This window comes from Brachyistius frenatus, unplaced genomic scaffold (genome assembly GCF_029030835.1).
Source record: "Brachyistius frenatus isolate BFR_SWC_R1_liver_20210118 unplaced genomic scaffold, ASM2903083v1 Contig_176, whole genome shotgun sequence".
Classification (NCBI taxonomy): domain Eukaryota; kingdom Metazoa; phylum Chordata; class Actinopteri; family Embiotocidae; genus Brachyistius; species Brachyistius frenatus.
Genome location: NW_027210775.1, coordinates 214769 through 241902, shown reverse-complemented (window position 1 = coordinate 241902; position 27134 = coordinate 214769). Strand labels below are relative to the sequence as shown.

At 45.3% G+C, this 27134-nt stretch overlaps 2 protein-coding genes across 3 annotated transcripts; one reads left to right on the top strand and one right to left on the bottom strand.

Moving 5' to 3' along the window:
* Positions 1-5004: 5004 nt before the first annotated feature.
* Positions 5005-5641, bottom strand: hoatz (HOATZ cilia and flagella associated protein). The gene has a single exon (XM_069717489.1). It carries the CDS (start codon positions 5607-5609, stop codon positions 5097-5099), a length of 513 nt encoding a protein of 170 aa, XP_069573590.1. The 5' UTR covers positions 5610-5641; the 3' UTR covers positions 5005-5096.
* Positions 5642-9337: 3696 nt separating this feature from the next.
* On the top strand, positions 9338-26465 carry LOC138632149 (myosin-11-like). 2 transcript variants are annotated; one of them, XM_069717487.1, is made up of 41 exons: positions 9338-9502; positions 9579-9749; positions 10631-10787; positions 11643-11670; positions 11910-12009; positions 12703-12723; positions 12824-12916; positions 13014-13077; positions 13169-13267; positions 13607-13750; positions 13833-13928; positions 14030-14148; positions 14236-14388; positions 14904-15077; positions 15285-15458; positions 15586-15700; positions 15793-15986; positions 16065-16186; positions 16798-16867; positions 17056-17216; positions 17303-17411; positions 17645-17776; positions 17850-18056; positions 18807-18944; positions 19024-19147; positions 19710-19881; positions 20026-20238; positions 20522-20666; positions 20761-20967; positions 21505-21609; positions 21694-21846; positions 21938-22186; positions 22876-23088; positions 23185-23397; positions 23483-23644; positions 24348-24476; positions 24611-24696; positions 25368-25491; positions 25785-25993; positions 26085-26193; positions 26289-26465. In XM_069717487.1, exons 1-41 carry the CDS (start codon positions 9338-9340, stop codon positions 26463-26465), a joined length of 5796 nt encoding a protein of 1931 aa, XP_069573588.1. The 2 variants fall into 2 exon arrangements, with proteins under 2 accessions (XP_069573588.1, XP_069573589.1); XM_069717488.1 differs by lacking the exon at positions 12703-12723 and having other exon boundaries at positions 9419-9502; positions 11910-12000; positions 12797-12916.
* The last annotated feature ends 669 nt before the right edge of the window (positions 26466-27134 follow it).

Genomic DNA, 27134 nt, shown 5'->3' with positions numbered 1-27134 from the left:
AAGTTTAACATCCTATTTTAGCATATTAGCATTTGAAAAATTAGCGAAACACAAAGCTAGTTTAATTGGTCTCCGAAGCTAATTAATTAATTTATAGAGCAGACTGGCAGTTTGACTGTAAATTTTCCAGTTTAAAATGTTTTTGTTAAAAAATGAAGTTACAAAAAATTTAAAAAAAGTATATTTTTATGGCCACATGGGGGCAGCTAATGCAAAAAGCTGCAAACACAACAAATATTATGACTTTAAAAAGTTGCTGTTGGCAAAAAGGTTTTAGCAGCTAAATATGCTGCATAAAATATTGAATCTGTGCGGTTAAAAAAATAAATAAATTTAAAAAAAAGACGCATATTTGCGGAGATGTGGGTAAAAAACACTTCACTTCCCGTCACCTCGACAGCTGAAACATGACGCGCTCGTTCAGCCTCCAGATGACGATATAAACCTCTTGTTTGGTACTAAACGGGGTCCTTGGAGAAGACAGCAGATGCAGATTTTCTGTGCTGCTCCGCGTTAATGGGGCTTCATGATAGCGGTGCTTCATCTTCAAGGTGGACCTGCATTTTTCAGTCAGTGTAAACAAAGCTGCCTGTATGACCTTCTCTTTTAATGACCACGCCATATTAAACAAGAGCTTTTATACACTGCACTGAGCTGGACATACATCAGTGGCTCGGTGTTTGCAGGTTGTAATACAAATAAATTGGCCTCAAGGTCTTGATGGGAGGGAAGTAGGTTATCTGTTTCCATCAGAAACAAGAGGGGAAATTAATCCTGATGCTATTCACTTCCAATAAGACATACCCCAGCGATCAATGCCCTTTATTTCCATGAACTGAACCACCCATCCTCGGCCTGGACCTTTTTCCTGGAACCGATCAATGCATAGCTGCTCTCATTAACAGTGACATTTTACACGTGAGGACTATGGATGCGAGTTTTCTTTTTTGTTGGCTCAAGACTCAACTTTCACAGAAAAGTGATGATCTCGCCTGCGTCTACTTGGATGTCAAAGTTCAGCTCAATTTCTGCTCCCTCTCTGTGACGTAAAAGGTAAGAAACCAAGGTCGCACACATTTTGTCATTTTAAACAGCTATTATAAATACTGAGTCCTCTTTTTTCCAGATGTGCAAAAGTAAGCTAACAAATGACTGACAGGTGTTAAAGGCCTGAAAAAAATAGTTTTTCAAAGAAGACACTGAATATTTAACCGGGTCAGATGGTCACAGGCTTGAAGCCGTCATTGCATTAAAGGACTGTGCAACCAAATATTAGACTTTATAACTTATATTTTAACGTGTACATGTGAAGAACAGCACTCGACATTAAAATGGCTCTTTGGATAAAATGACAAAATGTATGTGCATGTAGACAGTGTGAAATAAAAGCTAAAGCTTCATTTTAAAAGGTGTAAAGCGTCAAAAACATCAAATTTCACTTGCTGTTAACATACTTTTGGAGGTAACTGTACAATAAATCACCTCTGGCAAAATCCATCACACAACAATAACTCCCTTCCACTGCTGTTTTGGATGTTGTTTTATTCTAATTCATTGCACTGTTGTTTAGGTTAGTTTATTTCATATTATTCATCTTTATTTTCAGATGGACCTCCAGAAAACTAATAAGAAGGAGTGACTTTAGCTAACAACACCGAGATAACTGATGGACACATTTTATTCACTTTGGATTTGATGAGAAGTTGAATGGGAGTCTATGGAGCCGGAGGCTTTTTGGAGCCGACCTCTAGTGGCCTTTTATCTGGTTTTGGTCTCCACCAGGGAACGACAGCTCTTTAGCTGCTGAACGCTGCGCCGTGTTCATCAGCTAATAATTCTTTACAGGTTCATTGCAGCGAGCGGCCGTTTTCAAATTGTTTGTGTTAAATATAAATTACAGCCACCGTAAGTTTACGTTGAGGCAGTTAGTTGAGAGTCCAGTACGATGATAAAAATGTAAGTGGGGCTGAGATATAAACGTTCAACATTCAGCTGAGCAGATGATCTTTTGTTTTGGGGTTTTAGTAGCTCTCCAGCCGAGAAACAAGAGTAAGAGAAACATCATTAAAGATGAAATGTTCCGAGGCGATGCCGGTGAATCCCAAAAGACGTCTGAAAGTCAGAGCTTTTTTTTTTTTTTTTTTTTTACAAGATTGCTGCCGGTACTTATCAACCGTAAAACATCTCCTCTGGGTGCATAACTTTTATTGGCGGGGACACGGTTATATATCACCTCACTTTAAACTCCAACTCAGGGACGTGTGTGCCGTTGGAAAAGCTCACGTGTCGCTGTGATTTGTGTCCCCTTGTGCGGTTTATGAGCATCTTTGTTCTTGTGTTACACAACAGGTTGTCGGAGCCGTAAATATCCTCCTTCCACCTGAGCTCATAAAGCACTTCAGTGTTCATATCTGCTGGTTAGATATTCTGCACAGAGATTAGTCCTGTGACCCCACCACCACCACCACCACCACCTCCACCACCTCGAAGGCCGGACTCTGCAGAGCTCTGAGAGGCAGGTCGGCTGTTTGACCGGACTCTTACTGAGAGGTTGCATCAGGAAGTGGCCCCTTTGATGCTTTTAGTCTTCCATTATTTAACCAGAGACATTTTTTGGACCTCGAGAGCTCGTGGCGTATTTAAGGGGTTCGAGCTGTGAGAACAACATGAGCTGATATTAACGTTGCGGGTAACGTACACAGGAAATGCCGACGGTATAATGAAGACGATGCTGCTGGGAACGTCAACATTTTCCTCGGGGCGTTATTAAAAAAAACAACTAAAAAAACCTGATGAAATCCATCCGACGATGAATGAACGTCCACATCGTCCGCCACTTCCAGAAAATGTCAGCAAACACGTCACAACTCATGAACTCTTCGAGTTTTCAGAGCAGGAAGTCAGACGGAGGAAACAAAATAAAACACCCTGTGCAGACTCCCGCTCGTACATCACATCACTACGTCGACGTCTCCGCCCGGACATTGGCCGTCGCCATCTTGCTACTTCGGAGCCAGAAGTGACCATATTTGGACGAGTTGGAGGAGGAGCTAATTAGTATACTAATTATAATATTAAATGATAAATATCTATAATTGAGGATATATATTAAATGAAGTGGTCATAAATTTGAACGCAAACATTCGAAAAACATCCAAAACATCTGACGATATTTACGTTTAAATTTTAATCGTCTGTAAATATATTTCAAGAAAATACCGAGAGACGACACTGCCGGGCGGAGATGAGACACCGGAGCTGCTGCCGCTGACGGGGAATTATTTTTGAGGGGAGGACGGTCGAGGGTTCAAAATCAGGAGCGCTCAGACAGATTGGAGTGAAAGAGGAAACGAACTGATTTCTACCATGTTTGCTTTCTGCTACTCACACATGACATAGTGTACACATTATAACAGGTTGCTGTGTGTAATGAAGACACTATAAATTGGCTTTTACTGACATCTAATGGCCAAATTTCATCATTACATGACCGACTGTAATCTGGACAGTGGAAGGTAGGTAGGTAGGTAGGTATAGAAAGTATTCATGTAAAAGGACGAGGATGATGCTATTCAATACATATTCCATTAAAACACCAAATCAAAGTTTCACGACTTCCCTTCTTTGTCTGTAGCTCTCTGCTTCAAGACTTCAAGGCTCCTACTGAAGATTTAAAATCTTAAAAAACAAAAACAAAAATGTATATGCTATTTCATGTGAGAAGTTGAACGGGAGTCTCTGGAGAGGTTTTTTTGGAGCCAACCCTCTAGTGGCACTCGGTGGTACTGCAGCTGAAGGCGCTTTTTACATCGGCCTCTTATCTGACCCAGTTTTATGTAGTTTAACGTAAAGATGCATTAAAATGAAAAGAGCTTCATTGGTTGTACTAATGGCTGTAAACGTATCCATAAAAATCATTTATCAACCATTAATGAAGATATTAATTGCAGTTTAATAACCCTTTACAAAATTCCTCCTTATAAAGAGATACCAACTTACCTTTTTAAAACAATGAAAACTAAAGACGCATCATGTGATGTTTTTAGTGGATATTTTCAAGACCTAACGAGCGATAATCTGCTTTCCTGCCGTTCGTCCGGGTGTCATCGTTTCACAAGGCGTTTACAGACTGACGAGCTCCTGCACGATCTGTCCGCTCCGAAAACTATAACCAAATTAGTTAAAGTCAACAGTCAGCAGGCCTCTTCTTATCCTATTATGGTGCCTTCTCCACTGGACATTTGGAATTTGAATATCCACACAGGCTTCACTTCACCTTATGTAACGCTGTTTGAAGCTAACTGCTGCTGCTCGACTGGACACCAGTCAAAACCTGTGATTGTGATTTAAATATGATGTTATATTCAGAGTCTTTTCATGTCCTTGTGATGGACTGCTGACTCATACAAGATGTCATGTTTGGTCTGACCAGATTTGTATTTTATTTTTTATCAACCAGCAGATGTTTTCAATCTAGAACCACCAAACGAATCGACAACGACTGGTTTTGGAGACCAAAAATGATCCACGCGATGTCACGACGATGTCACGACGATGTCACCTGTTTACTTGCAGACGCGTGAAAACTAAGTTGACGGTTTAGGAAACTAATAATTTTGTGAAATATGTGATGTTATGTACATGATTTACTTACAATCGACTGCTGTCTCGTTGACTTCGTGATGAATGTCCGTGGGCGGGGCTTAGTGTCCTCGGGTTCCCCAATCAGATGGAGTCATGCCACGTTGAACTGGACCTCTTGTGTCTCTAGTGGACTGAAGGGTGTATTACATGCGTTGGTGTTTGGACACTGGTTGGACAACATAAGACACTTGGAGACGTCACCTTGGAGGTTTTTCACCATTTCTTGATGATTGATTGACTAACTGTTTATTTCATTGTGGAATTAATCAGTAATAATAACATTTAAAAATAATACTTCCATTCATTCATTCACGCCACATCACAGTCACATCCGTGTTCAGTTTGGTATTTTTGAAATAGTTCTTCTTTATTGAATAAATATAGCATGTAGGAGTCATAACCTGATGTTTAATTTGTTCATATTTGTTCCTCTACCAGTTCCCAGTCCTGTCCTACTGCAGTCTTCTCACCAGCTCCTTGTCCGCCTCAGTCTCCGGAGCTTCTTCTGGCTTCAACACTTCGTGTCTGCCGACCTTCAGCTTCGGTTTGAAGCCGGCACGCAGCAGCTCCTTCTGGATCCTCTGCTCCCTCTGCCTCCTCTGCAGAGCCAGGATCTCCTTCCTCTGCTCGGCCATGGCCTCGTACCGCTGTCTCTCCTCCTGCTGCTGCAGCCGCAGAGCGGGGACGTTCGGCGGCTCCGGGTCAGACGGTTTGGTACCGGGACCGGCGGTGCTGCTGCGCGGCGGCCGGGACACCGCCGACGACCGGGACACCGCCGGCAGCCGGGACACCGGCAGCCTCTGACGGATGTCTGCCGACACCAGCCGGGACTCCAGCGGGGGCTGCAGGGACACGGAGCTCCACAGCTGCCTGGCGTTGGACACGTCCTCCGGAGAGGAGCCCTCAAACACGGTGAAGAACTTATCAACGTCGTCCTGCTCCGGAGGTTCCGGCTGGACGGACATTTCTACCTTCAGGACGCAAAGCTGTGAATTGTACAAATTATGTTCCCCTACAGGTGGGCTGCTGTTTACTATGGTCACCATGGAAACGAGACTACGGCAAGGCAGAGTCAAGAGTCAGACTATTCGCGTAAACCTTTCAGAATAAAAGCAGCGAAGTACATGACACACGAGGGGTAATTGGGGTGAATTTAGAAAACTGTATATATTTTAGAGTACTTACCCCAGTTTTTGGTGGCAGGCTTTGTCTTTTAGATATTTATTCTAATCCAAAACAATAAACCAAATAAGTGAGAGGGATTTTAGGTAGGCCAACAAAGACTTTTTTTTTTAAATTTACCAAATGAAAACAGTCTCATCAGATGCATTTTATCTTTTTTACACCAACTAAAATGTCATCTTTTTAGTAATTAAGTTATAGGCTATTTCATAATGACTTTTAGCTGTAAAGCAATTACGCCTCAGCAAAACTAAGTAAAATGTTAATCTGCAATGTAATTATAGCTGTCAAATTAACATAATGGAATAAAAACTAAAAAAAAAAAAAATGTCCCTCTAAAATTGCGTACAAAGTAGCAAAAATAAACCTAAAACAGGTTTCACTATAATACACTGTTTACTTCTCTGTTCAGCAGCCAAACATAATCACACTCCAGGCTCTTCATTTCAAGGCAGACTGACTAAACCTCATGTGATTGGCTGGATACAGATGTGCTGCAAACTTTGGAGAGGAGGTGGGTCTCAGTACAGCTCGACCCCCAGGTGTCAGGGCAGTTTAAATAGTGAGAAGGAGGAGGAGGATGAGGAGGCGGAGGAAGGAGGACATCATCACCATCATCATCGTCACCACCAACCATCCCCTTCATTTACCTGCCATGATATCATCATTTCCCCGGAGTTCAGCCTGCATCCTGCACCGAGGACCGGAGCTCTGAGCAGTGAGTATGAAGCTGCAAGCTTTTAACACACAGGACAGGTGGATGTTACTGGTTCCATGCAGAGGATTCACCTGCTTAGTTCATCACAAAGTCTCCAAGAATGACTTTGCAGGTGGAAGAGAAACTAAACGCAAGTTTTGGCATCTAAAAGTAAAATTTTTGACTATAACACATCGAGAGAAACATGTTGTGTTCATGTTTCCCTTTGAATTGAGGAGAAATGTTCCTTTTTTTTAAAGTGTAAAAGCCTGCTGCATTAAACCTGCCTCTCTGACACGTTAATGGTCTTTGCAGAGATGCTACATGTTTTTGATTTGTGCCCACACTGTGGCGGCCACACACCGATGCACCCTGTGACAAGTCACCATTTTGGTGTAAACGGTAAGCTTGGCTGGACACACGGTGCTGCTGCACCTTATAAGGTAGTATGCCGGCTAAGACTCGAGCATCCCCTCTCTTTGGGCTACCAAGCTACCAGGGAGCAAAAGGGTTAGCCAAACATGGGCATTCTAGCATGGCAGCTCACTTGTTTGATTCCAGGGGTGATCTGTGTGCTGCTTTTCCTGTTTTATTGCCTGCTGTTTGATGGGAGGTCAAAGCAGCCTCGTGACCCACACGAGGAGGCGCAAACAAGGATAAGTGAGTAAGTAGCTCAATGGGGAAACTTCAGGTGGGAAAATGTGCCGAAGGCCGGCACCAGCAGAAATGAGTGGGGCAAGTTTGCTGAAACTAACTGTGGAGGATGTGTGTGATGCAGAGGCAGCGAGAAGGAGGTGAGCTGATGGGTTTTATTGATGCTCGTCGGCTCTCATCACTGCTGTGTGAATAAAGAGCCGTGTGATCATTTGAATATCTGCAGTTCCTTCAGAAGGTTTCACAGATCTGACAGGTGGTAGATATTCGTCCTCGGGCTGACGCACTTTAGAGAGTTCACAGGAGGAGCAAACTACCTTGATTTCGACCTGCTGTATCTGTGCTTCGTGGGTAAATTTTGCTCTGTTGATGAGTTTTTCTTTCTGATATTTAGTATTTTGATTCCAGACGTTTGTGTTACTTTATAAATGTAAACTTCTGCTTTTACAACGTTGTCTTTTTTCCCTTTGGACTCTTTATATGCGACTTTAACCGATTGAATATAGAAAGCTCCTTTCTCCTGTCATGACGAGTACTCGTCTGTCTTCTTTGGCTCTGCCTGTAAGCTTTCTAAAGCCTGATGAAATGATCCTGACGATGATGTCACAGTGATGTCACCCTGAAAGTTTTTCGTGACAAAGTGTTGACTGTAACCTGATTCCAAGGGTGTGAGTTCAGCTGCTCTCTGCACAGCTTGAACGCATAGACTGTATTTAAAAGTTGACGTAGCTTTCGTGCGGAAGTGCCTTAAGCTGCAATACCACTGAGGGCCACTAGGATCTCTCCTGAAATACAAAGTCAGTAAATGTTTTCCACAAGTCGTTATGGTGTCATTAGCTAAATTCCCTCCTTCTGATAAGTGTTCTGGTCCTTCTGGAAATAATCCCATTATAAATGAGATACTAGGCCTCAAAAAGTGGTATGTTTGGGGGCGTGTCTTTCTGATTTGCTCCTCCCTATCTCGTCCAAATATGGTCACTTCTGGCTCCCATAAAGATGAAATTGGAAACGCGAGATTAGTCTCAAACACAGCCAAATTTAGAGCCCCACATCTCTAGCATGCTTCACACTAGAAACGTCATTCAAAGTTTGTACTAGTCATGAGACCTTGAACTTTTACTGACTCAAGTGATGCTTTGATATCTGTTACCGTTTTTATGAAATCTCAGTTTAAGTTTTATGAACTTTTTTAGACTATTTCTTAGTTTACAATGGGTGTGTGTTGGACGGAATCTAGAGTGATGACATCACGCGTGATGTCACGCACTCTTTTGACCCCCTGAAATCGTTCAAAAAAATGTGGTGTTAATCCTGTTTTCTGCCCACAGTGTTCACTCTACATCCACAATTTAGACATCAAACTGTAGGGATTGTTGTTGGCTTTCACCCAGTGCGACTCTCATCACGGTAGGAGTTACGGTTTTTGCTGAAATCGCCTCTGAGCGCTGAGTGCTCCCACCAACTCTCCAATAGACTCCCATTATATCTCAGCTCTGAAACTGATGCTTGAAAACAGAAACGTAGGGTGTCTGTAACCTGCGACCACGGCTGTGTAACACACAGCAAGTACGTGAAAATCAATACGGTTATTAACAACAAGTTTCTGTCGCACACGGTGAAAGAATTCTTTCAGTAGGACTTGTAGTTTTCGTTTTGTGAGGTATTTCTCGAAACCTCTTTTCCGAGTCAGGCTCTGTATTTCTCCGACTGTCTTGTGTCCACGCGCGAAGGCTCACTGTCCACTGGAGGAGCGGGAATCGCCATAGCAACCACCGACTCAGCAGGTGCAACCATAGTAACCAGTGAATTTTCCAGTTGTCCATACTACCCTGATATAATACGGGACGACACTGAATGATGAAAAGAAGAACATCAAATATGCTCATAAATCTGCAGGAACTTGAGCTGAAGGACTTGCTGTGTTTTGCCGTTCACATTTTCAGTACTTTTGTTGTTTGTGATGTCAACAGGCCAGAGGTCAATCCAAGGTCAGAGGTCAACTCAGCTCCCGTCAGCGCACCAGAGGCCGACCCCGACAACGAACCCGACGTCAACTCGACCGCCTCTGAACCCCCAGCGTTAGACTCCTCCTCCTCCTCCTCCGCTGACATCGCCGCCGCCGACTTCCTCCCGCCAGTTGCCGACGGTGACACTTCCAACATGGCTGACCCGGCCGCCGAAGACAAATCGTACCTCTTCCTGGAAAATGATTTCCGCAACAGCGGCGTGGCCCAGGCCGACTGGGCGGCCAAGAAGATGGTGTGGGTGCCGTCGGAGACGCAGGGCTTCGAGCAGGCCAGCATCAAGGAGGAGAAGGGCGACCAGGTACCGACGACAACAAGAGTTATCGTCTTTGAACGCAGCGCAGGGAAGCCGCTTGATCTCCGACTCTGTGCCGCAGGTGCTGGTGGAGCTCGCCAACGGTCAGAAGACGACGGTGAACAAAGACGACATCCAGAAGATGAACCCGCCCAAGTTCAGCAAAGTGGAGGACATGGCCGCCCTCACCTTCCTCAACGAGGCGTCCGTCCTGAACAACCTGCGCGAGAGATACTTCTCCAGCCTGATCTATGTGAGACCGCCTCTTTTTAGTTCAACCAAATTTTCGAGGTCCATTTCAAACCTGATATTTTGGTCCGAAATAAACAAAACCAGGTGTGAAAACGTCATAATAAAACCAAAAAGCAACAAGAAACCAAAATAAAATCAGTAAATTGAACGACTTATTGTGCTAAAAACAAATAAATTAAGCATTAATTCAACATCAGCAAAAAGGAAAATACAGACAAATCACGTCGATATGAAAGCTAATGTTCGACTGAAGTAACATAACGAGGTTGGTACGAACATCGGACTGACAGCGGAGGATAAATCCAGACTTCTTTTGACAGAAACCACAAAAAAGAACGAGGTGCTTAACTGGGATCAGTTTAAACCGACCGACCGAGGAAAAACAAAGACCGGCTTCACTCTCCTGGTCTGCGAGCGCCGCGCGACTTAATATAAAGAAAACTAGGCGGTGAAGCCGAAGTCAGAGGGCTCCTTATAAAAAAGAAAAAGAAATAAGACTTCACACGGCCTCCACATTCAGGCCTGAAGATCAGACGTAGACTCAGGATGTACCGGGAGGATCAACAGCTTAAACTTTTATTTTTTCAGTCAGTTCCATAAAGTCTTAAAAGGGAACTGGATGTAAAAAAACATTTTTAAAAAATCCAAGCTTCTGCATCTGATTCGGACTGCTGTGAAGAATCACTGCGTGGCCTTATAAGAGCAGGCGGCCACAAAAAATAAATAAATAAATAAAGTCTCCGAGCCTGAACTCGAGTTTGAGCTGAAACCTGCAGAGGATGATGCAGAATTTAACTTAAACCGATGTTGGTAAAAAAAAGAGTCCGATGCTCGCAGGAAGATAAGAGAGGATAAATGGTTTGCCGGTTTGTTCCCCCCCAGACGTACTCGGGTCTGTTCTGCGTGGTGGTGAACCCCTACAAGATGCTGCCCATCTACTCCGAGAAGATCATCGAGATGTACAAGGGCAAGAAACGCCACGAGGTGCCGCCGCACATCTACTCCATCACAGACAACGCCTACAGGAACATGATGCAGGGTAACGGATTCGCTCTAATAACTACGTGAAAATGTTCGTAGTCTTCGCGTGCAATACCGCTGACGGCCACTAGGGATTTACAATTTAGGAATTTCAGGGCTTTTTAAGATCTGGAGATTTCTGGTAATTCCCATATTTTGAGAATTTTTTGACTATTTCTTTTACAAATGATGCACAAATGAGCGTAAATCTTTGTGAAGGCAGCTGGACTTCTTTGAGTTTCTCTGCTTCCAGTTTCAGGGTCCACGGTGACGTCACAAATGTTCACGTACCAGTCGTCACGTTAACGTGTGAACTCGGGTGCTGACGTTGATCAAGAGACAAAACTCTGAATTCTTCCTGTGTTTCTGTGCAACAGGACCAGCCTCTGAACCTCTACCTTGTATTTCCTTTGAGGTTACTTGCCAGTACTCCTGGTACAACTACAAATCAGGGAGGGAGGGAGATGCAGTCACGTAGGTTTTTTTTCTACTTTATAAAGCAGCAAACACACACATTACCAAAGGAAATGTACCGGATGAGAGGTGAGCAGCCCTGAACCGAAGCCTCACAGCAGCCGCCGTGTCTCCGGACGGTCCGCCGGCGACCCTCACATCAACTCTGTAGTTTCCATTCGGGCCCGGGGATGGCCATACATGGAGCAGAGGAGACAAGATCACAGCGGTGGCGGGGAGCCCTGCATCCACCTGCTATTTTTAGATGATGTGCGCTACGGAAGCTAATCCCCCCCCCCCCTCCCCTCCAAACGGGATCTCAGAGCCGCTTCGTGTCCGGGTGAAGCGGCCCGAGTTCATGTTTGGTCTGTTCAGCTTGGGTTCAGCTCACATTATCCTCTCTTCCCTCTCCCCTCCACAGACCGAGAGGATCAGTCTATTCTCTGCACGTGAGTCAAAACATGCAACACTTGACCTTTTTCCATCACTCACAGAGAGCATCAGCAAAGAATCCCACCAATCTTTTATTTCCTGATTATTTTCTTGACTACTCAACTTTTACAAAAAAAACAAAAAAAAAAAAAACAGCAAATATTGTCACAGAATATGATCTTAAGTTAAAAAAAAAAAAAAAGGACCTTCGGGCCATCCAGATGAGCTAACGGGACTCATCTGTCCCTCCTCCCAGAGGTGAGTCCGGAGCAGGCAAGACGGAGAATACCAAGAAGGTGATCCAGTACCTGGCCGTCGTCGCCTCCTCGCACAAAGGCAAGAAGGACGCCAGCCCGGTGAGTCGAGGCGAGATGTTCAGAAGAAGTTTGTGAGGATTCTTTTTGTTTGTAGCAGCCAAACAAGATAAAAACACAACATTTTGAAAGGTTTAGGTTTAAATAGTCAGACTCAGCGGATGTGAAACAACCTTTCAGGGATTTATCCATTTTAATATGCCAGTTTGAGATGACCCAGGCCTGCGCAGGTTCGATCCCGGGCATGACGGTTATATTTCTGTCTGACTTTGAGCCCGACTCGCTCTGATTTCATTTAACGACTGCACGACCTCAAGGCTTGAAAACGCCTGTGAACCAGTAAATTAAGCTCACAAACTGCTGGTAACAAAATAATGTGGCTGGATTTTGTCTGATCGGCACAAAGGTGACAGTTTTTCCTTCATTTTAGGTCATGTAGTTAATTTTTAGTAAGTGACAGACGTGGAACTTCTGACTTTGAGTGGGAACCTTGAATAAAACCACGTTAACAGGATGCTTTTAATAGAGACGTGCTGCATTTCTACATTACAGCTGCTCTGTCTGTGTTTTTTAGTCTGGATTTATTGACGCTTGACCTCTGACCCCTGCTGCATTTAAAGCTCTCCTGTACACAGCCAATTATGGAGAAAACCTAAATGGAGCACCTTTTTAAAATAAATCTTCTCTTCTGTCATATCTCCGCTGATGGTTTTGTTTTCCTACCTCTTCTTGCAGCAACAGCAGCAGCTGGCCTACGTAAGTATCAACGTCTTCGTGTGAGTATCGTCTGGGTAAACGTCAGCGGTGAAATGCCGTGCAGAAGACAGAGATGTGTAACGTGGTTTTGGTGCCGCAGGGCGAGCTGGAGAAGCAGCTTCTGCAGGCGAATCCCATCCTGGAGGCCTTCGGCAACGCCAAGACCATCAAGAACGACAACTCATCACGATTTGTAAGAGTTGTAATCAGCCTGTTAATCAACAGACACAAAAATAAATGTCAACAATGAGCTGTACGTCTCAGACGTTGTCCGTCTTCTCTGTCCTCAGGGAAAGTTCATCAAACTCAACTTCGATGTGACCGGATATATCGTCGGGGCAAATATCGACACCTGTATCCTTTATCTGATCTCAGAGTTTCCCCTTTTTTTTCTTTGTTGAATTATACAAGTTTTAAATTAAAGACGTTTTCCTGATCTGATCAGACCTGCTGGAGAAGTCTCGCTGTATTCGGCAGTCCATGACCGAGAGAGCCTTCCACATCTTCTACTACATGGTGGCAGGAGCCAAAGACAAGATAAGGGGTGAGCAACTGAAACATCCGAACGATGTCAGCACTTCCTGTTCTTTAAAAGGAACAACATGACGTTGTCCAGTTTTCCAAATTCTATCTTGTGAAATCTGGTCATTTTGGTGATATCTATTTAATCCAGTTTTTCCACATTGTAGAGCAGGATGTTTTCCATGGTTGTTCATTGATTTCTTCCCATTCCTCCTTTAATGCCATAATATTTGCTTCTTTCTCCCTCTTCTCCGTTATATATAAGTCTAATAAACAAACTGTTTGTGCCTTTTTGAAGATGGCTGATTCTAAACCGGCTGCACAGATCAAACTGATGTCTTCCAACTTGTATTGTGCACAGAGGAGCTGCTGCTGGAGGACTTCAGCAGCTATCGGTTCCTGGTCGCGGGTCACGTGGAGATCTCCGGTCAGGAGGACGACGAGATGTTCATTGAGACGCTGGAGGCCATGGAGATCATGGGCTTCACTGAGGACGAGAGACTAGGTACTGCAGCAGCAGTTGCTCATGAAAACCACTCTTAGGACATTTCTAATCTTCGTCTTCTTCTTCCTCCTCCTCCCTACAGGGATGATGAAGGTGGTGTCCACTGTGCTCCACTTGGGCAACATCAAGTTTGAGAAGGAGAGGAACAATGAGCAGGCGACGTTGCCCGACAACACGGGTAACACTTTAGAAAATACCACAAGCGGTTCTGTAACTGACCCTCTCATCGTCCAACTCTGACCTCCTTCTCCTCTTCCTCACTTTACCCATCAACCCCAGCTGCCCAGAAGGTGTGCCACTTGCAGGGCATCAACGTGACCGACTTCACCCGCGCCATCCTCACACCCAGGATTAAAGTGGGCCGGGAGGTGGTGCAGAAGGCGCAGACTAAGCAACAGGTAACACAAAAAGCAAACATTGAACTGAACACAGAAAACAATTATTATACAGAGTTTCCCTTCACCTCCATCTTCCTCCACCTTCAGGCTGATTTTGCGATCGAGGCTCTGGCTAAGGCCATGTACGAGCGTCTGTTCCGCTGGATCCTGGCCAGAGTCAACAAGACGCTGGACAAGAGTAAGAGACAGTCGTCCTCCTTCCTCGGCATCCTGGACATCGCTGGCTTTGAGATTTTTGAGGTAAATTCTCATAGAAAACAAGCATCTAAATATGTTTTAGCACGAACTGAGGCGGTTTTCAGTCGAGCGTCAGAAGGTCGTGTTTCTCTGGCAAATTGCTCCCTTTAGGTCGAGCTCCTGCTCCAATGTAAGGAGTTTAAGGATCTCTGGGTCTTGTTCACATTGAGGGAAGGATGGAGCGGGAGATTAATGGTGTCCAGCAGGTAAATCAGGCATTATACTGGACTGTTTTGAGGAAGAGGAGCTGAGCCGCAAGGCAAAGCTTTCGATGTCCCAGTCGATCTACGCTCCAACCTTCACCTTTGGTCACGATCTTTGGGTAGTGCCCAGAATAATGAGATCGCAGATACAAGAAATGAATTTCCTCCTCAGGGTTCAGACGGGCTCAGACATCCGGAGGAAGCTCGGAGTAGAGTTGCTGCTCCTTCACGTCAAAAGAAGCCAGTTATAAGGATGGATCCTTGGACGTTGGAGGTTTTCTAGGCACGTCCATTCAGACCTCTCGTCTCTTGCAGGACAACTCCTTCGAGCAGCTGTGCATCAACTACACCAACGAGCGCCTGCAGCAGCTCTTCAATCACACCATGTTCATCCTGGAGCAGGAGGAGTACAAGCGGGAGGGCATCCAGTGGAGCTTCATCGACTTCGGTCTCGACCTGCAGCCGTGCATCGAGCTCATCGAGAGGCCGGTCAGCACAACACACACACACAAACACACATGATCCACCTCAACAGTTTCATGGATTTACGCTTAAAGTATTGAATCATTCTTACTTATAAGCAAAGCGTAAGAAGAACATCTAAGAGAAATTGTTCCACCTAAAGATCCGTCTAAAGGTGGACTTCCTGAAGGCTTTAAGAAAGGACTTATCTGTGTGTCCTTGGATGTCGTGCAGAACAACCCTCCGGGCATCCTGGCCCTGCTGGACGAGGAGTGCTGGTTCCCCAAAGCCACCGACGTTTCGTTCGTGGACAAGCTGCTGAACACCCACACGGGTCACGTTAAATTCTCCAAACCCAAACAGCACAAAGACAAATTGATGTTCTCGGTGCTGCACTATGCTGGGAAGGTGAGAGGGAACAATGATCTTTATAACTGTACATTTAAGTAAACAATCAAAACAGCATGTTTGCCAACAGCTTTGTTTTAGGAAATTGTGAAGTGTTTTTAATAACCAAGCATCTACGTATTTCCAGGTCGACTATAATGCAGCCAATTGGTTGACAAAGAACATGGACCCTCTGAACGACAACGTGACGGCTCTGCTCCAGAACTCGTCCAGCAACTTCATCCAAGACCTGTGGAAAGACGGTCGGTCCTCCGCAAGAGGCCAAACATCACATTGTGTAGCCGCAGTAATCAAACGTAGTGTAAATCCTTCCTGTGTTGTCGTTCGCGTTCAGCGGATCGAGTGGTGGGTCTCGAGACGATGGCCAAGATGTCCGAAAGTTCGGCACCCACCTCCACCAAATCCAAGAAGGGCATGTTCCGCACCGTGGGTCAGCTGTACAAGGAGTCTCTGGGCAAACTGATGACGACGCTGCACAAGACGCAGCCCAACTTCATCCGGTGCATCATCCCCAACCACGAGAAGAGGGTGAGAGGTCGTCGTGGTCCGCGTGCATCTCTCCCGACTCTGATTTGTACATTCATTTGCTTGTTGGTTTGGCTGCAGGCCGGCAAGATGGACGCCAACCTGGTGCTGGAGCAGCTGAGGTGCAACGGCGTGCTGGAGGGCATTCGGATCTGCAGGCAGGGATTCCCGAACCGCATCGTGTTCCAGGAGTTCAGGCAGAGGTGATGAGCTAATTATTATTTCTTTATAGGCGTCAGTAATAATTCTAACGGTGTTTATACTAGAAATGTAGATTTCATTTTGAAGTTCTCTGTTTGCATTGTTGAGGCTTCCTCTCGGAAGGAAATTGAGATTTTCTACACAGATGATATTCAACTATACAATTACCTCCGTTTTATAGAAATCGTTCGACGGATCCTCGATCCTCTGAGATATTGGCATCTCTATTTTCCCGGCTTTGACGTAAATGATTTGGTTTGGTCCTGAAACCAGCATATATTGAGACGATTAGCTCATTAGCTTAATTCCCTTTCCGCCTGCCTTTACAAGGTTTCCCTCGTCTGCAAACAAGTGGTCCAAAATGTTGCTCAAGCCTCTTCTCCACTGAATTTAGCGGCTCGGCTCGACTTTACTAGTTTCTTTTTTGTGTTTTTTTCCGTTGTCCATGGATGGCTCGAGAACTGCGTAACCGTGGACACCTTTAAAAAGCAGCTTAACTATTAAACAAAACAACAAAACTCTGCAGGATGTATTTATTTCCCATAAACAGGCTGATTATAAACCTCGTACCTGTGACGTCACAGGAAGGTGACAGCTGTTGTGTTGTTGGCAGGTACGAGATCCTGGCTGCCAACGCCATCCCGAAAGGCTTCATGGACGGGAAGCAGGCGTGCAGTCTGATGGTGAGCCGGACGGAAACAAACACAGTCACAAGATTACTGAAGATGTTTTGTTTTGAAACATTAGGTTAGGTAGTTACTTTAGTTGGACGTCATTTGAATGTGAATTTAACTGGATTCTGAAACCAGAGAAGCAGAGGTTTCTTTCTACCTTCCCTCTTTTTTAAACACACCCTTCTCTTTGTCGCCAGGTGAAGCACCTGGATCTGGACACCAACCTGTACCGTATCGGTCAGAGTAAGATGTTCTTCAGGACGGGCGTTTTGGCCCAGCTGGAGGAAGAAAGAGACTTAAAACTGACCGTCGTCATCATCGCCTTCCAGGCACAAGCGAGAGGCTTCCTGGCCCGCAAGCAAGTAGTGATAGCCGGTGTCGTCCTGTCGCTGCCCGTCGGGGCTCCAACCGCTGATTCTTCTTCTTCTCTGTTTGTGCTTTCAGAGCTTTCAGCAAACGTCAGCAGCAGCTGAGCGCCATGAAGGTCATCCAGAGGAACTGCGCCTGTTACCTCAAACTCAAGAACTGGCAGTGGTGGAGGCTGTTTACGAAGGTTAAACCTAAATCTTTGTGTTTATAATCAGAGACATCTAATTATCACAACAATTTAATACAAAGTTTTACCGGAAGCAGAAGATAGTGCTCCAATTAACAGTTTTTCGACAGGAGAGCTGTGTGTGTAATTTTACACAGATTATTTCGGAACCTGACACTTAAAGTGGATTAAAAAAAAGTTTTTTTATTTAAGAACTAATAGGGTCTTTTTTTTCTTTGGTTTATCATCAGGTGAAGCCGCTGCTGCAGGTGACCAGACAAGAGGAGGAAATGGGTCAGAAGGATGAGGAGCTAAAAGCAGCCATAGAGGTGGCGGCGAAGAGCGAGACCGAGCTGAAGACCATCACCCAGAAACACACGCAGGTGAGATGCGCAGGTGTTTGAACTTTATTAACCTTAAAAAGAGCAGGAAGTCAGGAAGTGAGTCTGTCGGCAGCTGATGGAGGAGCGAGTGCAGCTGGAGACGAAGCTGCAGGCGGAGACGGAGATGTACGCCGAGGCCGAGGAGATGAGGGTGCGACTGGAGGCCAAGAAGCAGGAGCTGGAGGAGGTGCTGCATGACATGGAGTCCCGGCTGGAGGAGGAGGAGGAGCGCAGCAACTCCCTGCAGCAGGAGAGGAAGGACATGGAGCAGCAACTACAGGTCTGACACACTATTATTGTTGTTAGGGGTATTATTCATATTCTTTTTCCACTGACCTACATGTTTTTTGGCCTTTAATTATTATTATTATAAATAAAAAAAATTGTTTATAAAATGTGAGAACTCAGTAAATCTTCAGCAAATTTTTGTCACCTCTGTTTAAAAAAAATGCTTTCAACAACTATCTGACTGACAAAACTTTTGCCAATTTAAATTTATGTCGATTATCTCTATTGATTATGATTATTTGACTGATGGTCTCATCCGTAATGGTTTTATTTTATTTTATTATACTATTTTATCTCTCCAGTTGAGCCAAAAAGTGAATATATAATATAAATATTAAGAAAATCAAAAAATGTTAATGTACAATTAAGAAGTTTTAATCAGAAAATTTTATATACTGGATATTATCAACTTAAAATGATAATTTTGATAAAAAAAATAATTTGAGATTTCATACACAAAATGTGGCTCAAAATGATTTATAAAAGATTCAACAAGTAAAACAACAATTCAAATATTGATATTTGTTAAAAAGACAAATATATAAAGCAAAATAACAAAACGTTAAAAACCCAGAATCATCTGCATTTATTATAACTAAAACCACATTCACCATCACTATCTTAAAAACTGTAGTCAAATAAGATGAAGCAGAAGTAAAACAGGTTCCAGATAAAAGCTTGTTCTCTATATATTGTTATATTTTGAGCTGCTTTAATTTTGTCCAGTGTTTTTTTGCTGCAGCTCATGGAGACCCACATCGTCGAGGAGGAGGACGCTCGTCAGAAGCTGCAGCTGGAGAAAGTGACCGTGGAGGGAAAAGTGAAGAAGCTGGAGGAGGACGTTCTGATCATGGAGGACCAGAACAACAAACTGCAGAAGGTAAAAAAAACACGGTGCAGCTTCAGATGTATGCAGAGTGTTTCATACCTGTTACAGTAATGCGCTCTCGTTGTTGTAGGAGAGAAAGCTGCTGGAGGAGAGGATGGCCGACGTGACCTCTAATCTGACCGAGGAAGAGGAGAAGTCCAAGAATCTGACCAAACTGAAGAGCAAACACGAGTCCATGATCTCGGACCTGGAGTGTCAGTCGTATTTCTACTGGCATCCGATCTATCTGGTTTTACTCACTTCTGATGACTTCTGTCGGAGAATGAAAATAATTTACTCGAAAATCTGTCTGTAGAACATAAAGCTTTAGTATATATTGTTTTTAATAGAAATACTTAAAAAGCTGAAAAAAAATTCAAACTTTTTTCAGTCTTTTACAATAATGGAAAACCATCAAGTCCATAAACTGTATATAAAAGTGGACGTAGCTTCCAGGTCTGACAAAAGTGCCTTAAAATGCAATATCACCAATGGCCACTAGGGGCTGACTCCATAGACTCCCATTCAACTTCTCTCATCAAATCCAAAGTGAATAAAATGTGTCCATCAGTTATCTCGGTGTTGTTAGCTAAAGTCACTCCTTCTTATTAGTTTTCTGGAGGTCCATCTGAAAATAATCCCTCATTCATTAGAAAATAATTATTGACAAAATCAGTATTAACAAACTTTCCAGAAGTTCGAGTTCTGAATATGATTATTGATTTGTTTTCCCGTCACACCTCTGCACAATCTGAATCTTTTGTCCGGTGTGTCCAGTGCGTATGAAGAAGGAAGAGAAGGGCCGTCTGGACATGGAGAAGGCCAAGAGGAAGGTGGAGGCGGAGCTTGCCGACCTGCAGGAGCAGCACGCCGACCTACAGGGTCATCTGGACGACGTCCGCGGCCAGCTGGCCGGCAAGGAGGACGAGCTGCAGGCCACACAGGCCCGGTGAGACGGACCGGACCAAAGATAACGCTCCTATAAAATATGGGTTGAAGGTTCAGACTCTGGGGACCAGGAATATTCACAGAAAATATCTATCAAAACGTAAGCCTTTCCACGCACAAAATCATCCTTTTCTTGTGTCCACAGCCTGGAGGAGGAGAGCGGCCAGCGGGGGGCGGCTGTGAAGCGGGTTCGGGAGTTGGAGACAATGCTCTCGGAGCTGCAGGAGGACCTGGAGGCCGAGAGGTCGGCGAGGGGGAAGGCCGAGGCGTCTCGGCGGGACCTCGGGGACGAACTCAACGCTCTGCGCACCGAGCTGGAGGACAGTCTGGACACGACGGCCGCCCAGCAGGAGCTCCGGTCTGCACCATCCTCTAAATCAGCCACATTTATAGCTTAATAATCTTTCTTTTTTTAAATGTTTTATTCATAAACAACATTCCTTTAGTTTTCAGCCTTCAGAACCCATCCTGAGTACATTTCTTGGTGCTAAACACAGATTATAAACGGCACAAAGCCGATGCAGGAAACAGCAGGTTCATCTGCATAAAAGCGGAGCTCAGCTGGTTTCAAGCAGCTGTAATCGGGTTTCTCCTCCTGTGGGACGAGTTGTTGTGACGCGAACGTTGTTTGCGGTTGGCAGGGCGAAGCGTGAGCAAGAGGTGGCCATGTTGAAGAAAACCATGGACGAGGAGGGGCGGGGCCACGAGGCCCAAATCCAGGACCTGAGGCAGAAACACGGCCAAGCGGTGGAGGAGCTGTCGGAGCAGCTGGAGCAGGCCAAACGGGTCGGTCGACCCAAAAATCAGAAAAGTGACCAACGTCTCGTGGAGAATTGTCCTAAACATTAAATTTCATTCGGCGCCGCTTCTCTTCGTCCAGGTGCGGGCCGGTCTGGAGAAATCCAAGCAGGCTCTGGAGAAGGAGTCGGCAGATCTGAGCGCCGACCTGCGATCCCTCGCCGGCGCCAAGCAGGACGTGGAGCACAAGAAGAAGAAGGTGGAGGGTCAGCTGAACGAACTGCACTCCCGCTTCAACGAGAGCGAGCGGCAGAGGACCGAGCTGGGCGAGAAGGTCTCCAAGATGACGGTGAGTCACCAGAATACTATATCCAATGAGTCACTGGTTGCTATGACGATTCCCGCCGCTCCAAGGGTCGGTAAGCTTTTACGTACACTTGCGGATACGTTCATTTCACTGGAGAGTTTTTGGCCATTTTTTTTTACATTATTCCAGATCGATGTTTTGATGTATGTTTTTGTCGCAATTTTTTTTTTTTTTTTTTTTTTTTTAAAGCTGCAGGACGAGTTACGCAGTAAAAAAAACCAGGAGAAGAATAAGTATGAGTTATTGTAATAGTGCGCCACTAAACTCTGGTAGCAACTTGAAATATTTCTGCATTTCTGCAAATCTTGCTAAATATTTGACAGACCTTAAAAACAAGTGAATAAATAAAAACAATACAATTAGGAAACGCAATAAAACGTGAATCACTTGAACTAAATTACTCAGCAGTTTAGAGTCAAAGAAAGAAGTTTGGAGGTAAATTTCAGGAGAGTTGGTGACGTTCAGCGTTTAAGAGACGAAAGCAGCTCAGGACCAACTGGAACTGTCTTTGTGTTCCAGATGGAGCTGGACAGCACGACGGCTCTGCTGAACGATGCCGAGGGAAAGAACATCAAGCTGAGCAAAGACGTGTCCGGTCTGTCCTCTCAGCTCCAGGACGCACAGGTGAGGACAAACACACCTGTTCACGTTCCCTGATGTACCAGTTACACCCAAAGTGAGAGCTTTGTCCACGTTCTTCTCCTCCAGGAGCTGCTGTCGGAGGAGACGCGTCAGAAGCTGAACGTGTCCGGGCGTCTCCGTCAGATGGAGGAGGACAGGAACAGCCTGATGGAGCAGCTGGAGGAGGAGACGGAGGCCAAACGGGCCGTGGAGAGGCAGGTCTCCGGCCTCAATGTGCAGGTGAGGACACCTGAAAGAGAGCCAGGAAAAGAAAGAGGGGTTCCGACGGACAAAATACGTCTTCACGTATCTGCTCTCTACCTTTCGTCAGGTGTCGGACTACAAGAAGAAGCTGGACGAGATGTCGGGGACAGTGGAGCTGCTGGAGGAGGGGAAGAAGCGACTGCAGCGTGACCTGGAGGCGGCCAACAACGAGTACGAGGAGAAGGCCTCGGCCTACGACAAGCTGGACAAGAGCCGCGGCCGGATGCAACAGGAGCTGGAGGACGTCCTCATGGACCTGGACGGCCAGCGGCAGCTCGTCTCCAACCTGGAGAAGAAGCAGAAGAAGTTCGATCAGGTCCGGTTGGCGAGGAAATAATGTTCTGGAGGCTTTTGCAGACATACGGGCGACAATTAGGAGAAAATTACCACCTGAAGTGAAGCAAAACAGGAGGAGAGAAGACTTGATATTTCATTTGAGGGCCCCAGTATGTTTTTTAAATACCAAGTTGCTACTGTTCAATGACGACATCATTCATGGTTTCGCTCCGAAACGTTCTTTCTCCGAGTTAGAAAATAAAATGTTCGCTGTTTTGTTTTTTTATCCGCCCCCGTTTGCCATTAAAGTTCCTGCATTACGCCTTAAATACAAACTCCACACTTCCTGTTTCCATATCAAATTAAAAGCCCTCTAGGTTTTCAGGAGACAGAAATATTTCATTTTCTTAACAAGGCTTTTATTGTGAAACATTTCCAGGATATTATTGTACGTAAACTTGCCACCGTAGGAAGAGCAGTTACACGACCTGAGAAACGAGCTACAACTTAACCGTGCCAGCGCAAAAACGGTATTTTTGATGGCTTAAGAGCCAGATGTGGATGAACAGCTGTCAGAAACAATGTCATGCTCTTTAAAAAGCTAAACTTCATCTGTTTGGGTTTTTAAAAAGGTCACATTTTGCAGGTAAAAATGCTGCGAAACCTTTAGAAACAGGTGTTTAAATGCTTGTGCTTCCCGTTTACCTCCTTTCTCCTCGGGTTGGTCAGATGCTGGCCGAGGAGCGAGCCGTGTCCTGCAAGTTCGCCGAGGAGCGCGATCGAGCGGAGGCGGAGGCGAGGGAGAAGGAGACGAAGGTGCTGGCTCTGGGCCGAGCGCTGGAGGAGAACCAGGACTCCCTGGAGGAGGCGGAGAAGACCATGAAGACGCTCCGAGCTGAGATGGAGGATCTCATCAGCTCCAAGGACGACGTGGGGAAGAGCGTAAGAGGCTGGAAAAAAAAAAAAAAAGAGACAAAAGCTTCACTCAGGTGGGTTCATCAGAAAAAAAGATGGACAACGTTTGTGATTATTTGTCAGGTGCATGACCTGGAGAAGGCGAAGCGAGGCCTGGAGGCCATCGTGGAGGAGATGAGGATGCAGATGGAGGAGCTGGAGGACGAGCTGCAGGTGGCCGAGGACGCCAAGCTGCGTCTGGAGGTCAACAGTCAGGCGATGAAAGCTCAGCACGAGAGGGAGCTGCAGGCCCGCGAGGAGATGGGCGAGGAGAAGAGGAAGCAGCTCGTCAAACAGGTGCAGCAACTTCCTGAAATACCTGAGAATAGAGAATTTACTGAGCGCTTCATCACGTCGTCACGTCTCTCCACGTCTCCGTCAGGTGCGTGAGCTGGAGTCGGAGCTGGAGGAGGAGAGGAAGCAGCGAGGTCAGGCGTCCGCCGGGAAGAAGAAGCTGGAGGGGGAGCTGAAGGACATGGAGGACCAGCTGGAGGCCACCAGCAGGGGGCGCGACGAGTCCATCAAGCAGCTCCGCAAACTCCAGGTCAGCACCACCGGCTGTAAATGAAAGTGGACGTAGCTTCGTGGGGCGGAAAAATGTGTACAAGTGTAATACCACCGAGGGCCAGTAGGGGCTGCCTCCAAAAAGGCTGCCTAGTTTTCTGGTGTTTTATCGGAAAATAATTCCATCATTAGTTTGATATTAGTCCTTAAAAATCAGTATGTTTAGGGGTGTGTCTGTTTGATTGACAGGCCTGGGGTGCAGTCAGGTTTCTGGTAGAGGTGGGCGGGGCTTAGTGTTCTCTAAGTCAGATTCCCCCCTCGCTCCTCCCCAGCTCGTCCAAATATGGTCACTTCTGGCTCCAAAATATCAAGATGGCGACGGCCAAAATCCGAACTCGATCAGTCAGCACACACACTTTTACTTTTCAGTGAATAATTTCTATTATCATTATTATTATTATTATTATTTATATGTTTTTCATTTAATAAGAATTCAAAGCTCCATAACAACTAAAGTTTTTTTTTTTTTTAAACAAATGATAAACATCCTCTTTTGGAAGGAATCAGCATTTATTAAAATAATCTGCTGAATGAATAAACATAAATGTTTCTTATAATCATGACCAAGAGCTTCCTGTATTCTTTAACTCCTGTTCAGACAGTTCCTCGGCATGACCTCGCTATAGGATCCGATTTGAACCGGTTAACGCTTTGGTACGTGCCGCTCTTCGCTCCCCTCACAGGGCCAGGTGAAGGATCTCCAGAGGGAGCTGGAGGACTCTCGTGCAGCCCAGAAGGAGGTCATCACCACGGCCAGGGAGTCCGAGCGCAGATCCAAGGCCATGGAGGCCGACATCGTCCAGCTGCATGAGGCGAGCCATCGTTTGGGATCATTTTGTGACATCAGATCTTAATATTTTAACTGCATGTGCAGATTTAGTCAGTAAATCATCAATTTATTTTTTTGAATGAATTTATCACTTCTCTTCTTCCTCTTTCTGTCCAGATGTTGGCAGCAGCTGAGCGAGCTCGTAAGCAGGCGGAGACGGAGAGAGACGAGCTGTCTGAGGAACTGGCCAGCAACTCTGGAAAGTAGGTTTCTTTGTCTTATTAATATACATTTGAAGGTAACGAGCACGTCTCGCTGCGCGTCACCTTCACTGTGATGATACGGGCCTTTATTCTACTGGGGACAATGAATATTCACCAAACATTTCCTGGCTCATCATTACATCGAGATACATCGTCATACATTACAGAGGGTTTAAAGGAAGATTTAGCCTGATGGAGTAAAAGTCAGGTGGGTCAATAACTTTGTAAGAAATATCCTCTGGAGACCGTGAATATCTGCCGAAGGTTAATGATCGTAAAGGTTTTGTGGTGCTGGCAGGAATCAGCAAGTCCAGCAAGCGAACTGGAATTTGGGGATTTATAGATAAAGAAGTGCATTATCTAAATGTTTAATCTTACGGCCTTTAGACAGCGTGTGCAGGACGAATAACGACACGCAGAATATTTTGCATTTTTTTGCATATTTAATCTTCCAACCAGCAGCGATGTGAATTTCCGACAGTTGTTCATAAAAAGGTTGGAATAGATCGGCGTCAGCTTCAGAAAAATGGACTCAACATCACGCGATGACAAAAACAGCAGTTTCAAAAATATACATTGATGTGCAAATTAAAGTGTAAAGATTTACGGTGCAAATCGTCTGTACAACTGGACCGAGTGTGGCGCCGTAACTTCCTCGTCCTCCTGCTCAGGTCCATTACGTCCGACGAAAAGCGCCGTCTGGACGCGAAGATCTGCCAGCTGGAGGAGGAGCTGGAGGAGGAGCAGACCAACGTGGAGAGCCTCAACGACCGGCTGAGGAAGAGCCAGCAGCTGGTAGGTTTGGTGTGGACGAGAGAAGGGGCGGGGCCTATTTCAAGCGTCTTATTTACAGTTTTTGATTTAGTACAACCTAAAAAACTGAAAAAAACATAACACAGAATGAAACAACAAAAGCTCAGACACAGATTTCATGCACAAATAAGAAAGTAAAGGTCCTAGAATAGATCCCTGTGGTGCGCCGTAGGTAACTTTATATTGTTTGTGGTCCTCTACAGATAGAAAAAAAGTTATTTGACAAAATTATGATATGAGTTTTCATCTTCGTCGTCCTGTCTCCGGTTGTGTAGGTGGATCAGCTGGGATCAGAGCTGGCGGCGGAGAGATCTTCGTCCCAGAGCAAAGAGGGATCCAAGCAGCAGCTGGAGAAGCAGAACCGAGAGCTGAAGGCCAAGCTGCAGGAGATGGAGGGCCAGGGCCGCTCCAAGCTCAAGTCCTCCATCGCCGCCCTGGAGGCCAAACTGAGAGAGGTCGAGGAGCAGCTGGAGATCGAGAGCAGGTACTGGTGCATGGTGGGAAATGGAGTCAAAATCCAGAAAGAAATCCAGACGCTGAAAGACATGACATTTTGTGCGGTTTCCGTTGTGCAGGGAGCGCCAGGCCAACGGCAAGAATCTGCGTCAGAAAGAGAAGAAACTGAAGGATTTAAGCATCCAGATGGAGGACGAGAGGAAGCAGGCGCAGCAGTACAAAGACCAGGTAACCATCGTTTATCATTTATCATCACGCTTTCAGCCACATAACCCGGAAATGAAAAAAAAAAAAACGCTTGTGTGATTGGCCGCTCCCTGCAGGCGGAGAAGGGCAACGTGCGGGTGAAGCAGCTGAAGCATCAGCTGGAGGAGGCGGAGGAGGAGGCGCAACGCGTGGTGGCGGGCCGCAGGAAGGTGCAGAGGGAGCTGGACGAGGCCACGGAGGCCAACGATGCCCTGAACAGAGAGGTGGCTTCGCTCAGGAGCAAACTGAGGTAACGAGCTGAACGCAGAGACGCCGAACAACCGCGACGAGAAATGTGTTGAAGCCGGAAGCACGTTTTTACAACTAAACCCAACATCAACAAGCTTTATCCAGATTCATGATATTCTGTTTGAGATCTCGATTCGGAGGCAGACTGATACTGGATTTTTGAGGCACATACTAACTATGTTATGTCTCAGCTGATTATTTTTCTCCGTTTTTTCTCCCATGTCCCGGATAAATCCTTCAAAAGCTCCACATCAGTTTCTACGCAGACGACTCCCTCGTCTATTTCTTACATTTAACGTGTTAAAAACAGTCTTTCTCAAAACTGTCATTACTTCAACTCAAAAAAACTGTCGTCGTCTTCAGGTTTCTAGGATGGGGACTGAACTTTAATACTTTTGTGGTTAACGACGAAATTTAACAGCATTTGCGATACGTAGCCTGTACTTGGGCGGTCCGCTAACGTACATAAAAGTCACTCGGTTTCAACTTTAGCTAATCGTACATTAGAACATCTAAATTTTCACTTTAAAAAAAAAAACATTTTCAATTTCTCAACTTTTCAAACTTCATTTTTCAATAATAATGTGTTCACGTGAACAAATTCGCACAACGATTTATTTACCATTGTGTCACTATCGGTCTCAAAAATCCAGAATCAGTCCGGCCAAATTAAT

What these genes read in the sequence shown, in the direction of transcription:
- hoatz (XM_069717489.1), bottom strand. Translation starts at nt 5,609, where the DNA reads ATGTCCGTCCAGCCGGAACCTCCGGAGCAGGACGACGTTGATAAGTTC.
- LOC138632149 (XM_069717487.1), top strand. Translation starts at nt 9,338, where the DNA reads ATGGCTGACCCGGCCGCCGAAGACAAATCGTACCTCTTCCTGGAAAAT. An exon ending in AGCAGGCGTGCAGTCTGATG is followed by an intron (nt 16,868 to 17,055) that starts GTGAGCCGGACG and finishes CTTTGTCGCCAG; the next exon opens with GTGAAGCACCTGGATCTGGA. An exon ending in CATGATCTCGGACCTGGAGT is followed by an intron (nt 19,148 to 19,709) that starts GTCAGTCGTATT and finishes CGGTGTGTCCAG; the next exon opens with TGCGTATGAAGAAGGAAGAG.